At 34.6% G+C, this 16191-nt stretch overlaps 2 protein-coding genes across 4 annotated transcripts in view; one reads left to right on the forward strand and one right to left on the reverse strand.

The window, feature by feature from the left end:
• The window catches only part of LOC137406529 (syntaxin-7-like), a 383065-nt gene that overhangs the window by 343844 nt on the left and 23030 nt on the right, over positions 1 to 16191 (reverse strand). The gene's annotated exons all lie outside the window — the stretch shown is intronic.
• Positions 1 to 16191, forward strand: part of LOC137385672 (HEAT repeat-containing protein 1-like) — a 68154-nt gene that overhangs the window by 1524 nt on the left and 50439 nt on the right. Inside the window, exons 3-11 of the mRNA XM_068072192.1 lie at positions 228 to 471; positions 830 to 1039; positions 1343 to 1482; positions 4436 to 4705; positions 5541 to 5648; positions 7526 to 7736; positions 9358 to 9524; positions 11005 to 11162; positions 14362 to 14450. Coding sequence (XP_067928293.1) covers positions 228 to 471; positions 830 to 1039; positions 1343 to 1482; positions 4436 to 4705; positions 5541 to 5648; positions 7526 to 7736; positions 9358 to 9524; positions 11005 to 11162; positions 14362 to 14450 — 1597 coding nt within the window. The remainder of the gene's footprint in view (positions 1 to 227; positions 472 to 829; positions 1040 to 1342; positions 1483 to 4435; positions 4706 to 5540; positions 5649 to 7525; positions 7737 to 9357; positions 9525 to 11004; positions 11163 to 14361; positions 14451 to 16191) is intronic.

A 16191-nucleotide genomic window follows, 5' to 3' on the forward strand; every position in this document is an offset into this window, starting at 1 on the left:
AACAGCCAACTAAATTTGTGTGATAACTTTTTTGATCCACTTTTTGTGCTGCCACACATGATTGGTAGAGATGAAGTCCTGTGAATGTGCCAGATCTTGCTAGCACTTGTCTCTGTCTGGCGCATCACAAATGCTTGTCAGTCATTTGTAAGATGATTGTATTAACTTCATGTGTGACATTCATCATACAAATCATTCTGCACTTCTTAGTTTGTCATTTTTTTCAGGTATCAGATTCACCTTTATAATATAGATGACCTTCTCATGTCTGCCTTTCCATACCACGACACAAATATATTCACTCGTGTCCTTCAAATGCTCGACCTGTCCAAGGCCAATAAGAAGTGGCATTGGCTGGAGCCAGTTCAACAACATGGCACTCAGCTTCCTATTCAGACTGTGGCTACTCATGCTTACAAAGATGAAGGATTTCTCAACTTCGTCCTGTCTCTTCCGGATCAGTTCATCAGTGTAACTACAGTTATTATTTGAAAGTTGTCATATTTAGTTTTATTCTTCTAGCCTTTGTCCACAAATACACTTGTGAATCTTCTAACCTATGTACATAGACACCTTTTAAACCTTCTAGCCTTTCTACACAACTCATCAAGGCCAATATAACAGATACGCAGAGCCGCAAGTTCACTACAAAGTGTAGTGAATGAGATTATTCTGTACATATACATTACAGAACACTTTTCATTGTTAGGGTTGTCTGTTGTTAGGCGTTGCCCAGTTTTATCAAAGACCAATTATAGGTATCATATGTAGATGAATAGCTGATGGTTCTAGATTTGTCTCTATGAGATGTATCTTTTAAATGCTTCAGGTTCACGGGCATGAAGAAGCAGGCAGCTCGGCCGTGCATTTGGCTACAGGGTTTTACTCTAAGGTCATTCTAAACAGCATTCAACTTCAGAACGTGATAAAAGAAAGTTTTATTGCACAGCTTGCAACTTTCATCACCAAGGGGCTAAAGAATCGGAGCTCTGAATACAAATGCTCTTCCTATATGATTCTAAGTGCCATCTGTAACAAGGTAAGTTCTATGGTCTTTGTTTATCACTGCACACTTGGTTGTGGTTTCTTAAAAACACTGCCTTTCCCTTCCCACAGTAAATGTTAACTTAATAGAGCAGACCGAGTGAACATTCTACTCTGATTGGTATATAGACATCGATATCTTGAAATAGGTTGGAATAATCACAATTTTCCTAATCTTAATTGATCTATGTTGGAACCTTTGCTATTTTTTTATAAGTTAGCTACTGAGGTTCAGTCACTTTTCATAACAAGTCATGGAAAGTTACACGCAGTTGTTCTGTTCATGTATACAATGCAGGTCACATTGGATGGAGACTTTCTGCAGTTAGTCCTCCCCTTGCTCACTAAAAGGATGTCAACGAGAAATGGATTTGAGGCGCTGTCTTGCTTGGTCTTCATCTTTAAAACTCAGCCTTCCGTTGGCTGTTTACCTAAAAGGTAATAAAAAGCCCGTGTTTTCTTTTATCTGGATGTACTACAAGCTCCTCATCTTGTCTTCTTTTATGCTGCCCGCATCTTTTGTTCCCAGATTCGTACAGTACGTAGGACAGAAAATGATTCCACTGTTGTACCACTGGCTGCCACTAGCTAGCAATATAGTGGTATAACTAATATATAGTATACACCTAACTTTATGCATTTAATGTGTCTAAATCTTAGGGAGTGTTTGTGAAGTTTATGATAAGCAGTTAGTTTTCTCCTGAGCAGCTATTATTGCTATTAAAAGCAATATAAGCTACCTGTACACTAATTGATGGTCTCCTATTAGCTATCTGCTAATTTCAGTCCAACTCAATTTTTAATAAAAGCGAGTACTTCAACCAATAATAAGCTTTGCGCACAGTATTGATACTTCTGCCAAGTGCAGACAACTCAGAGCAATAGTATTTGCACAGTTGAAAGGTTAAGGTTTAATAGTTTTGTTATTTTTCAAGTTATAGTTTTCTAAGAAGGGTATTTGTTTGCATGGCTTAGATTAACCGGTTTATGGTGGTTTAAGATTTTTTTAAAGTTTCTGTTGTGGTTTTTAACAATGTAGCAGTAGTAAACACAGTGGTAAACACAACTGGTAAACAAGTGCGAAACATATGACCACTGCAAATCACGTTCTGTCCAATTTACCAAGAACATATATAAACCATATTGTTTGAGTGAATAACCTATATATTTCATTTAATGAAACCTTAAAGCACATAAATTACATAATTTTTTTATTGTATATTTCAATACATCAGAGTCTTGGCTTTCGAATGAGCTATTGTTTGCCATGGTGAGACAGACATTGGTTGGTGTTTATAGGATTTCCCCAGAGCTCTACCGCGAAAAAGTTTACTGGCATAGTCTCGAAAATTGTGACGTCACAATTCTCATATTCGTTGTTGTGTGCTCTTACCACTTATTTATCAACTACGAAAGTCACGATAATGACGCTAGTGGCAGGCGAAGGTAGGACAACTCCAGAGAATGAATGAAGATGACAAAGGAATCAGTGTCATTAGTTCTCCATGTACATATTATTTCTATGATAAGTACCTCAGACTCCAAGAACCATATTATATTTTTCCGATGATATTATGCACTAGCTCTTTATTTTTAATTCGATGTTAAGGGTGACGACTGAGACTAATTAATTTCAAGCATTGCGTGATCTCGCGAAAGTGCGATTGACATTTAGTCCTAGGGCCACGCAACCGCAGGTCATAATTTAATCGATGTGATTTCATTACCTTTATCAATGACAGTACATTTATTGAAGCATAATTAATTAACCCAGAACATGTGTTTGTATTGGTCGGCGTTTGCTCGATCGCGGGCATTGTTGATTATCTAGAATCTTAGTTTATTATTAGCGCTCTCCGGGTTTAACAGCACCGATTGTCACAGAAAAACGCAGCCTCAATGGTAGCGAAAAGGATCGACGACCTAAGGCTAAATGAGAATTATGACGCCACATTTTGAGTACCTGAACCAAGTGTTTTTTTTGCAGGACGTACTTTTGACACCCCGTTTTTCGTAGTTCTATTATTCTTTGTGTATTGAATATAGGCTCATTCGAAAGCCAAGACTCTGATGTATTTAAATATATAATAAAAAAATTATGTAATTTATGTGCTTTAAGAGGTCTTGTTGTAGAATCTGTACATATTTGTTTGTAGTACATGTAAATCAACATAATTCATATTCATCAGAATAAAATAGGGCATAAATAATTTGGTTGGAAAGGAGTGTTATTAACACTAACTGTCAATTCTCAATGTTATTAGTAGCGAGGTGAGTTAACTGTTGGCCACCATTTGCTTATCAAATGTGCTTATCTCTGCTTCATCAAACTTCGCGAGACCTATTAATCTTGCGGTAAAATTTTTAATCGACTTCATTCGTGTGTTCCTGACAGTAACAAAGGCTGAAATAATAAAATTAATTATCAAGGAAAAATACTTTTTCTACAAATCGGTGTTTTCATGGGAAAAAACATACTAAAAAGTATAAGAAAAAGATCATAAAAATAGTCTCCTATTTATGGTAAAGAAATAAAAATGCTGTGAATTATTTTACATTCAAGATAAGTTAAGGTTTTTCTTACTCGAAATTGGGATGCTGTAATCATTTTACCAAACGATGCACTCAACAATTGTATTGCTAATTCTTTCAATCGTCTGTCAAAAGAGATATCTAAGATGTATACCTAAGCATAGCCATTTCAAGTCTTGTATAAATTCTGTTCGTGCGTTTCTGTTTTTGACACCACATGACAGTACCTTTCTTTTTATATTTTTTGTAATATCATATTTAAAACATTTTTTTCTATAAAAGTTATTGTGGACTGCCTAAGGAATACAATTGTTTCGATGACAAAATATTTTTGTTTTTGTTACATACCAAAACAAAAAGTGAAAAGACAGAAATAATAAATTATTAAGTGACTTGACCAAAAGCGTTTCAAAAGTTGGTAATCTAATAGTATTGCGGAGGAGTCAGCATAGCGAATTGTTCATAAACTGAAACAAACAATGGTTAATGGAGTATGTTGGTATCACGGAACAGAAAACGATGTTTACCATATGTGCAGAAGGATAAATACAAATATCCTGGGCATAGTTTACGCAAAATTTTAGACTTGTAACACAAATGCAGAAACGAGGAAGTTTGAAATAAGGCAACACGTTCAAAGATTTTGTGATGTGATTAGTGGAATTGTGGTGAGCTGGAATACGTGATCGGTAGTACACAAATCTTAGTATAGAAATATATAAAAGGAATATATTGTTTTTTGCTGTTAGTGTGGTGAGACTGGACAAGACTGATAAGCAGCCTTTTAGTAAAGATGCAAAGATATTTGTAGTTTTCTGAAAGCATAAAAACTTGATTGCCTCTTTCAATCTTCTCTCAGGTGTTTCAAGCATTTATGCCGACTACCAGGCGTGGTGCAACATCTTACTCAGCTGCACGAGTGGGGTGTTTTGCAGCCATTTTGGCCTCATCTTCTCACACACCTTGTGCCAGCCGTGATAAAGGACAGCAGACTTGGAGCCACAAGCAGCAGCGATGGCGGTGTTAATGGCACTGAACTACTTCAGGGAAAACCGGAGTATTGGTGCTTGTTTGAGTCACTCTTGTCAGATTGTGTTCTTGGAGAAAGCGATGTTCTGACCATAATCAGGTACAGTGGACCCTCACCATACGATTTTAATTTGTTCCATTGTTGGCACTGTGAGCCGAAAATTTCGTACGGAACGGTATAAAAACCCATAGTAAATATCTAATGCAAACACCCCTTGGTAACAATCATCAAAATTTTGTTTTTGAATATTTTTATAAAAATAATATGTTAACCTTACTAACTATAGTTACCTACAGTAACTTTAGTGTGTTAAGTGGTTATAATCTGCAATAAACTGTAACGTTACAATGTCCATGTGCAGTGCATACCGTAGGGAGTTCTTAACTTCGAGGCAGACGCATAACATAAACGTTGAATTTAACTTAAATGAATTTAGCTCGCTAAATACATACTTTAAGGAGTTTTAGCATTTATTTTTATTTATTTTGCTAAACTTCAACTTTTTAAAAATTTAATATTTTATTACCTATCTGTTTCCGGTTTTGTTTTCATAATAACTAGTAACGAATAACGCCAAACTGAGAGAGATGCAGCGTCATATATCTTTCATGCATTGTGTGAGGGATTTGAGCGAATAGCATATCGGCATATTGGTTATTCCGATGTATTCAGTACACTGACAGCCAAATTAGAATTTTGGGTGAAATTTTCGTTGATATCCTATGGCGAAAAATATTTCATATGTTCTACATCCTTGGCCGAAAAAAATTGTTTATCAGGGTCATCATAACCTGAGGGCGCACTGTATAGCCTGTTTTCCTCTTTTTATACAAACAGGTCTTACTGGATAATAATAGAATTTATCTTATTTTGCTCACAAATTTGAGTAGGGTAAGCTAATATACTGTGTCAAATGTGTGTGTTATCTCCTCAGGTTAATGTGTAAAGGGTACGTGGAGAGCAAAGATGGCAATATTTCTGCTGAATCAGAGTCTCTGGTTAAAGAAAGAATTCAATGCATGCTTCGTCTTCTCGAACAGAAGTAAGGATGCTCTCAGCTCTCTGCTGCGTATATATTATATACTTTATATACTTGCTGTGTATCGCTCACTGGTTGTTATTTGCTCTATCGCGTGAGTCAGATTGTATGTTATCCACATACCCATAACAAATCTCTTAGGTATCTCTTAGGCTTGTGTTTATGGCGTTGGTCATAGTCTCAATGGGGTACGGTTTCTATTTTTAATAAAATTTGGCATTACTTTTGTGGATATTCTCATTCAGTCAATTAGCTGTATTAAGTATCTGCAATGTTCCCAACCCAACATTTATAAAATATACTACATGCGTTTATGGTTTAAATATGGCTCTAAATAGGTTCAACTCAGTCGTTACTGTGGTTTGCTAGAGCTTTATGTTGTCTCTAAAGTGAAACTAGTCACTGGAAAATTTCTTTACTCAGACATGCATTTTATACAGTAAAGCCTCAACATGTGAAATTATGTTAGTCTGTTACTATATTTACTCCTTATTTCAAAACGTTTGTATGTTGGAGCAAGTATTTTTGTTAGATTGTACTCGGTTTAATTCTAAAAACAATGATAAATCTGCCAACTACCTATAGCACTAAATCGAATGCATTATATAAGACTATATAAAACTTAATGTAAAAACCTATATTGTATATAAAAACTAAATTAATAAAATTTGTAAAAATATCTAATTCTTACTTTAGAAACACGTGAACTCCCGAAAGGAAGCGATAGTAATTTGTTGGATAACTTCTTCTAATTTACCCCAGACTATACTTTACGGCGTAAACTGTAATGTTTTGAGAAATTTCAGATATTGTATGTTAGAGATAGTTTTATGTCGAGAGAAATGTTTGCTTAAACCTTACATCATTGGTAGTGTGTTGGTTTTATTACAGCTGCCTTTATCTTGCTTGCTTTTCTCCAACAATTAACTTAATAACCATAAATTAACACGATCTCAATGATTCACCTCTACGCAATATTACACTTGGCAACATGTTGCTCTACTTATAAACACGCGTGTCGGTGCGCTTGATAATAATTCAGCTGGCTGGTCATAAATTGTGGTTTTTTTATTCTAAACTGTTGGAAATTACTGGTGGTTGTTATTCTTTTAATCAGTGTTGAACAGGCGCTTTATATTTCAGACAAATTTTATTTAAACAGTCAAACCACTATATAAAAAGTTGGTTTAGTTCGATATCTGCTTCATATGACTAAACCATCATATCTTGGAGCAAATATTAGCGAATGTATTATTTTATGTTCAGTTTGTTCTCTATCTCAAAAATCCAATGATAAGCATTCAGATAATCACACTTTAAAACAAATACACGATATAAAACTACCTAAAAATGATTATAACAAAAACTTCATTGAATATAAAAACAAATTATAATGACCAATAATGATATTTTTTATTGTTACTTTATCAAGGAGATACAAAATGAAAGTGTAGGCCCAGCAATGCATCGGTTCAGAGGTAAAGGTGCTGATAAAGATATGCACCTACTGTCCCTAACCTGGACTAGTTAAAGTTAAAAAATAATTTATCTTATTTATTATTTTCATATTTCTTTACATTTGATTTCTACTAGCTTCTTTACATAGTTTCTAAAGACTTCCTCAGTTGTATGTTAAAAATGAATTCCAATATGGAGCCAAGTATTTTCTCAAATTTTATATTGTATCCCAGAAAATTTACAAGTTGAGGTGATTATAGATGAATGTATATCTGTATTAGGCGTACTAAGATAACCTAGTAAAATTCAACAACAGCTGAAGTTTTTGTTTTACGAATTCACTTTGTACCGCATAATGGATACATTAGTACAATGGATACACAAAGGATGATTGCTGTAGTAGAACTATGTCTTCTATTCAGTTACAGTCAGGTAGTAGAAAGTGAGATTAAGAAGCAGATGGAGAGCAGCCCAGGAAGTTCCCTAGTCGAGGAGTTTGCTCTTCTTTCAGTATCGAGCTTCAAGTACCAGTGCGGTGACGAAGACACCAGTCTCATACTCAACCTCCACAGTAACTCTTCCCTCGCAAGGAAGAAAGGAGTGGAGCAACTCGCTGCCCTGCTCCGGCAGAAGGTGAGTGCTAAGACTATGTAATGGTGTACACAATCCGCAGGATGAGAAAATTTTTAAATGGCGGAGCAGGCATTTCATGTTTGTTGATTTAATAAGTTGTTCTTTGGAGTATGGGAGTAAAAATGGGAGTAAAAAATCTTGGACATATCTGAGGGAGGTGTAAAAGTGACAGTCTACGCATTTAAAAAAAATCAATATGGGGCAAACAACTTTGCTTTTTAATCAAGAGCTCTTGTAGCATCTTTTTAACGGTCATAAAGTTGTCTCCTACAGAGCTAGCTTTATTTCCAGCCTTTTCCAATCCTCCTTTTCCTGTAATTATAGTGAGTGAAATTTATTTGATCGCTTTAGCAGAATCAGCAGAATTTTACTGACTAAAATAGTGAAGCCTCTCTATGGCGTGTGCTTGAAGCACACTAAAATAATAGATATATTGCTCATTTTTAATACAGAATAGCTATTATGAAACCCTCAATTAATTTTACAATGTTGACTGTTTAAATTTAAATTCATATTGAGGTTTCAATTTTACAAATTTTCAACTTATGCTTTGGTTTTGGTTTGACTATTACTGTCTAAAAACTTGATTAGTAAAACAAGAGTTTCTGTGAGTAAATGCTCACTTAGATTTGATGATGGATGAAGGTAAGTGCAGTCTTACTGGTTGACAAGTAGTGGGTTAATCAGTAATTCATCCTTTTTAGTGGTGAGAGTGAAATCCACGTAGTCGCTGTGTACCCTATTCCATGACTGATTTATTTTATATTTTTACTTTTCAAGTTGCGCATTGGAAATCAGAAATTGTCTAGTCACTCAGATCATTGAAACAACTTTGTTACATCAGTGTTTGCATTGCTGTGATTCTTGTTAAAACGATGTCAAATAACACTAAAACTTCTTTAGGCAGCGTGTAGCCAATAATACTACTGATTCAAAGTGGCTCCATTGTTCAATCTTATGTTGTTTGCTCTAAAAACCTGACTGATAGTGCTCTGAACTGCTCTGAAAACATTAATAGGGCACAATAACCTAGCTTTCATTGTTGTTCAATTTATTTCATTGTCCTAAACATGGTCCACTAATTATATGCTTCATGATTTGTTATCAAATAATATTTGAAACATCTTTACGTTGGAAGCAGCCTTGGTGCAATGGTTAGATGGCTGACTTATGATCAGTAGTTCAATAGTTTGAGTCACACAAGCACTATTGGGGGTGTTAGGAAAGGCTTCCAACAATAATTGCTCCTGTGTTACATCACTCGAATGTCTGTAGACCCTGTTTAAAAAAAGTCTATAAAGCTTTCACACAAGGGTACGATACTATAAAAATTCACTGATTGTTTCTCAGACTATAAACTAGCCAAGTTTTCATTTGAAACGTTTTTAATTAATGTAAAAGTTTCACATTGTGATTTGTGCCATTCTAATAATTCTACGTTGCACCCAGCCTTTTGTAAGTACACGCTTTTCCCGCTATTTACGTTCAGGAGGCTACTATAATTCATTATTGTGCAACTACAACTAACTGAGATTTATAATACACAGACTTGCAGTAAGTCAAGTCTCACGCCGATCATCGTACTAATGATGCCGACACATATTTGATTGATATTCCATAGAGTTGCGAAGAAGTGGACAAAGAGTTTGTATCCGCCTCTATTCTTTCTCGTCTACTCGATGATGACACTACCGTGGTTGAAGCAGTTTTCCACTCACTCAGTCAAGACTTGATGTTGAAGTATTTGTCTGCCCAACAGCTCGTGAATGTTGTTAAAAACTCCAAAAGGTTAGTCTTGTGGAAATGTTTTGTGTCCATCAAGAATGCACATTTAGTAGCAGCTATTTACATGTAACATATCTTATCGTTATTTCTAACGACTTATTATAAACACAGCGTATTATTATTTATTGATCAGATATTGCTCTAGCAATATCGATCAGCTATTTTGCTAGAGGAAGTTTATCAGTAAAAATGCTTTGATCCTGGTCTCTGTATCATCACTGATAGGGAATTAAAGTATCTGAATTGGCGTTGCTAGATCATTTAAAAGAAAAATCAGTAACGTGAGCTTGATATACTTATTATAAATCTACTATTTGTTCCACTCGTCGTATTTTAGCCTACATGGTGACAAATATCATGAAATGCAAGTTTTTACTATTTATATAATTATTTAAGGTTTATTGATTTTGTTAAATTATTTTTTTTTACAATTGTGCAGTACACTTGATACTTTCGGTTAACGATTCTCTTGTTTCCGTCAATATGTCAATAATATGTGTTGACTTTCCCAGTTGCAAAAATATTAAAGTATTTAATTTAAGTATTTAAGTATTATTCCCAGTATTGAAATTGACTACAAGTAAGCTAGGCTAGGAATACAGTGCAGTCCTCGTATTTACTTTAGTAACTAAATTGAATACTTTGGATCAACTTCTTTCATTTTCAAATACAATTATGTAATAAATCTAAATATATAAATCTCAGTGTCTATTTGGCTACATCCTTCGTGTGTCCAATTATAGCGATTAACATCTAGGAATGAAAAACCTGCTTTTTACTGGACTTCAACTCGGAACCACTAGTTTTACAGACAGGCGAGCTAACAACCTATGCTATACAACAACCGTGCTATACTATGAAATAACTGCGCGTCAAACCAGTTACACCTGCCAATCTTTAATGCCGATTGGTTAAAATAACGCGATTCAGCTAGCCTGCTTAGAGATCATCATGCAATGTTTTTTCTAAGGCTGCCTTTAGAAGGACAAATACGGCTGTTATTTAGTAAAAATTTAGATAAGTTTGTGTTGTTCAAATTCATTGGGTAAAGAAACTTGGCTAATTAAAAATAAAGGTTCTATGCAAATACTTTTTTATTACCGTATTATTCAGTAGTACTTGTAGATTTTCTGTACTATAATACATACACAACCACGCAACCTAAAAGGTTAGGATTGGAGTAGTCTTTGGTTAGAATCAGTGAATTGCCTCAAGATCAGATCAGCTGGTGTAGTTTGTATCGAGGCGTCTCTACTTATCAGAACAATGATTCTTCACATTTGACCACCTGTCACAGTTGAACTTTAGTTAGTCTCATGTTATTCTGAGCTGATCAACAGGCTTCTGCCGCTAGGATAAGAGATCCTCTATTCTTGAGTTATCATTTCTTTGCACAGTTAATTGATTTGGTAGATAGTATGTTATAATGAAGGGCATAGACTATAATTATTGTCACTCTATTTTTTAAATGACTTTGTTGCAGTAAGATGGTTTGTCTCAAGTGCGTGGAGTTGCTTTCTCGTCATGGAAATCTGACGTCTGTAGAGGATGAGCTCAACAGATTGGTTCTCATAAATACCCATATGAACAGAAAAAGTATTGTTGTTTCTTTGGTGCAATCTTCTTTGCCGATGTTCAAAGGTCAGTAACCGTATTCTATGATGTATTTATACTCATATTTATAATAGGGTTTCTTTGGTATTCCGATGATGTTTGCAGTATGCTTTTGCTATACAGTTAATTCGCGACGTATGAAATTAATTTGTTTTAATATTTGCTTTGTATATCCTCTTTTGTTGTCCAAGAATAAACTGCATTAAATTTAATTTGTCTCATGGCCCAAAGAGCTTAATAATGAATACATCAAGCGGCTGTGTGTAGTAATATAACTAATTCGTTATATCAAGCTATTGAAAAACAATTAAAAAATACTAAAATGTATTTTTGAAACTAAATTATTAAAGTAATGATCAATAAATATAGTTTTATTGATCGATTTTTATTGTCAAAATTTATTGTCGAATCGCCTTTACGTTTAGGTCAGGCAAATTGATGAGTAGCCTTGGTGATATAGGAGATTGACGGTGCGGGGGTAGATAATGCAACAGAGATACCAAGCTACTCTTATTTGAGCTTCATGGCCTTTATAAATTAACCTAACTTATTTGCACATATTTTTCCTATTTGATATTGCTTTGAATTTTATTTCAAATTATTTTTCTACTCGTTGACAGTTTTTTTTCTTTTTGCCGCTTAATTTTGTTCTTTTGTTAAGTTTACTAAGCAACTCAGGAGGTGCTTCAAGCATCAATTCAAAGATGTTTGCTTATGCATTTCTGTTATCTATATATATTTTTCTCAAAGTATGTGTGTCCCTCCAGCTATAGATCTTAAATATATCTCCATATCACCTTTGAGCATCGTGTATATGCAACGCGATGCTTATTCGTCATTTTTTGTTAGGAGTAATTTATTCGGCCCCACGATATCGACAACAACTTATCTCGAACTTAAAATTTGGCGATTTGTGTACTGATTATATATGCTATTAAAAGATATACGTCGCTGAACTTGCCATGGCGAGTTATCTATATCAGTTTTACAGTATATCCGGCATCGGTTAAAATAAAAACGTTTCGCAATGTTAAAAGTTTAAGGTTTACTAAAAAACATACTAAAACTTCTTTCATGTATGTGTTTAGTAAACTAAATTCATTTAAGTTGGATTCAGCACTTATGTTACACGTCTGTTTCGAAGGTAAAAACTCTTCACGTAGTACATTGTAATGTTATATTATCTTGGGCACGCAGATCATGACTACAAAATTCACTAAAGTCATTGTAGGTACCAATAGTTACTAAGCTTAATATAGTATTTTGGCACTATTTTTAATTATGATGATTAGTATCTATAGCCTACATGCCAATTTTTGCATGCCAACACTGAAACGAACTGAAATCATATAATTGTATACCAAATAATTTTGGATTGTAATCGTAATAAAATAGACTATATTTAGCCACGACTTGCTAATGATTTCACATTTAAACACTTTTACATGTTCATTTTTTCTTCTAATTTATTTCAACGAAACACTTCTTTTATGTTATGAAATTTTAAATTTACAGTTGTTTGAAAACCTTTACAGTTGTTTTATTTATTTTTAATTTAGTTGCCCTACACAAAACTTTTTCCTCATGATATGAGGTTTGAAAGTTACAGTTGTTTGACAAAGTTTGAAAACCTTTACAGTTGTTTTTATTTTCTCTATTTATTTCAACTACACAAAACACTTCTCTCATGATATGTAGTTTGGAAGTTGGAATGGCAAATGTTGTTATATGTTACATACAAATCAATTTTCTGTCCAAAGACTTTTTATTACCCAGGCAACGCCGGGTAGTACAGCTAGTTTGTTTATAAAGAAAAGCATTAGCTTCTTTCCTGTTTCCCAACCAATTTTACTTCCACTAATCTCCTTGAGATCCATGATTGTAAAACTAACAAGGTAAAATATGAAGCGAGGTTTAATATTATTTGAGTCTCATAAGACCAAATATGTGAAAGAAAGCAATATATACATAAAAAATATATTAAAAAAATGTATATATATTTTAGCTGATATAAAAAAATGCAATATTTCAAGAACTGTCGAAAATTAGCTGTTATATTAAAACAGATACAGTGGAACCTCGGTTTTCGAACGACTCGCAGTTCGAACAAATCGGAGTCCAAACAAAAAATTCAAGAAATTCTTGCTTCGTAGTTCGAACAAAAATCGGAGTTCGAACGCCGGTACGACGCGTAAGTGCGTACGTGAGGGTGGGATGCTGAGCGGCGTACGGGTGTAGATCGCTCTTTCCGTGACCAACTGTTGTCGCATTGTCCGAGATTAAACAAATGTGCAGCAAATGGGCCGAGTTACAGAATTTCGTCGAACTCCACCACCCCGATAAAGCTGCAGCCACCAGAGTCATCAATGACTTTAACGACACTATCATGAACCACTTCCGAAAAGTGCTAAAAAGAAGGCAGATGCAAGTGTCATTGGATAGATATTTTAAGAGAAAAGAACATCCTGTAGCTGAGTAAAAAATCCTATTCATAATTCTTTTCTTTATCCTTTTTTCTATTTTTACACGTTCATGTTAGCGTAATCTTTCGTATGGAAGATTATGACAACGCGAACGTACGATTAGCCTGGGTTACATTTATGTTTATGTTATTTGTGTCTTTGCCATTTTGCTTAATATTTTCTGAGATATACATTGCTTTTTATGTGTTGGTCAGCATTTTAATGTGCAATTTCATGCATAAAATAATGTATAAAATACTAAAAAGGTAAACATTCAGGGTGTTGGAACGGATTAAAACTTATATATATTAATTCTAATGGGAAAACCTGTTTCGGATCTCGAACAACTCGGTTTTCGACCAACCTTCTGGAACGGATTGTGTTCGAGAACCGAGGTTCCACTGTATTTGCTCAAATTTCATGTTGTTTGTCAGAAACTTTGCTCATTGAGGTAATTGCATGTTGGATGGTATGTCAAATTCTGACTCGATCCTGCCTCTCAAAACTTATGAAAGTCAAGGTGATGGTGAGTTCGAGTTTAACTACCTAGTCTCACAACAATTCCATTTTATCAATGAGTTTAGTATACAATCAATGCAACTGTTATTTAATTGGTACCTGCCACTTCCTGTCACTATCCTTTATTGTCACTTCACTCATTCCACTGAATGTCGCTGCCAACGTCGCAACGATGCTGGCACAAGTCCGTGATCTGTCTACGCCTTTTGTCTTTACAGTATAAACATACATGTATAATCCTTCAGGTCTTGATATGAAACAAGCTAACTGGCGGAGACAGATAAGCGAGGTGCTCGCTGATAACATTGCGCAGGCTGCTTCACCTTTAGCACAGGTTGGATTTTATTAATGTTTTTCTATGTTCTTCAATAGCATTTATTTCTGGCCCTTCAAAAAGAGTTCGGCATTTTTTCTTCCTTGTCTGTTGTCAGTATTTTGGTAAAGATCATATAGCTGTCTTGCACAAAATAACTTCATGTACAAATAGCTTTTACCCTTAACCTGCAGGTATTCTTTCTCTATAAAGTCTAACAGCATCTTTTCTTAGCCACTGTAGGTACCGTGTCTGTGACAGGACAGTATTTAAAGGTTTACTTGCAACAAAATTCACATTGCAGTTATTTGGTATCAAAAGATTCACCATGTTTTACTCTGTGTTGTAGGTGCAAAATATGTGGAAATGTGATTACAAGCTCTTAAAAGCTCAAAAACGAACAGTTACTCGCCGCCATCACAAAACCGCCGTAGATCGGAATCAGTTTATTTCTTTGATGTAGTCGTTCCATTTCGTTATTGTTTTGATACGTGATGTTCTCACGTGAATTGAAAGGCCAATAAAAGGCTCAATACAAAACTTTTTGTAGCACTAGTTTATGACAAACACTTCGGTAAAACCCGAAGTGTTTGTCATAAACTAGAGCCCTTACCAATTATAGATGCTCGCAAGTTTATAGTTTTGTTTCGGCTTGGTCTAATCATCTAGTCATAATCTGATCATGTGATCCAAACTTCCTGCCAAACAGCGCAATTTTCTCGGCAGCATTTTTCCACTATCACAGGGTACCAACAGGCTTGTCATGTTTATCAGAAGATGATATACACTCCTTCCAGCTAAGGCTAAAAAATTAAACAAATTTTTACGGTAGGTTTTGAAATATCAGTGCTCAAAATGAAAGCATTACAATGATGATGAAATAGACGCATAAGAACAATAGACATGGTTTTATTGTATGCGTGAAGTATATTTGTGAAAATATTTCGACGAATGAGGTTGCGTGAAAATGTAAACAGAAGCCATGTTGCACAACTACGTCCCATTTGAGCTGTTTTGGAAAGAGAATCCAAACTACGGCGGTCTCGTGTGGCTGCGATTAACTGTTCGCTTTTGAGCATTTAAGATCTTGTAATCACATTTCCACATATTTTGCACCTACAACACAGCAGAGTAAGACATAGTGAATCTTTTGATATCAAATAACTGTAATGTGAATTTTGTTGCAAGTCAACTTTGAAACCAGCTGCAGATATGGAATTGGAAAGCTTTAATGTTTAAGTTTTAATGGAAATAATGAAGGTTTTTCATATGAACAAATTAGTATTTGTAGTAAAATACATGTAAGTATAATAGAGTCGTAATGTCATTGGCTGTATTGAACCTGCAATTACATCTTTCCTATCATATCATAATTCTAATGGTCTACATGCTTGCAAACCAAGTGCTTTCAATAAGATAAGCTAACTAAGGTAAACCTATCTTGCCATAAAATCATAGGATAGGTCTATAGAAGTACTAAACTCATGAATGCTGCCTAGTTAAAAGACAGTTCGTTATATTTTACTTTTCAATAAATAAAACTATTCCAATGTATTGATTTCTTATAGATAATGTAATCATCTTAGTTAGACAGAAAAGTTTCACTATTTTGCACAATAAACTGTATATACATGTAATAGGAGAGCATGTTATGCAACAACCACTATATATTACATATATTATAGTGGTTGTCTTATTCAAAAAACTTCTTAATAGACTTCACTAGGTTGGAAGATGTGTTGTGTGCTGGTGTATTCGTAAC

The sequence above is a fragment of the Watersipora subatra genome, chromosome 1 (genome assembly GCF_963576615.1).
Source record: "Watersipora subatra chromosome 1, tzWatSuba1.1, whole genome shotgun sequence".
Taxonomy (NCBI): domain Eukaryota; kingdom Metazoa; phylum Bryozoa; class Gymnolaemata; order Cheilostomatida; family Watersiporidae; genus Watersipora; species Watersipora subatra.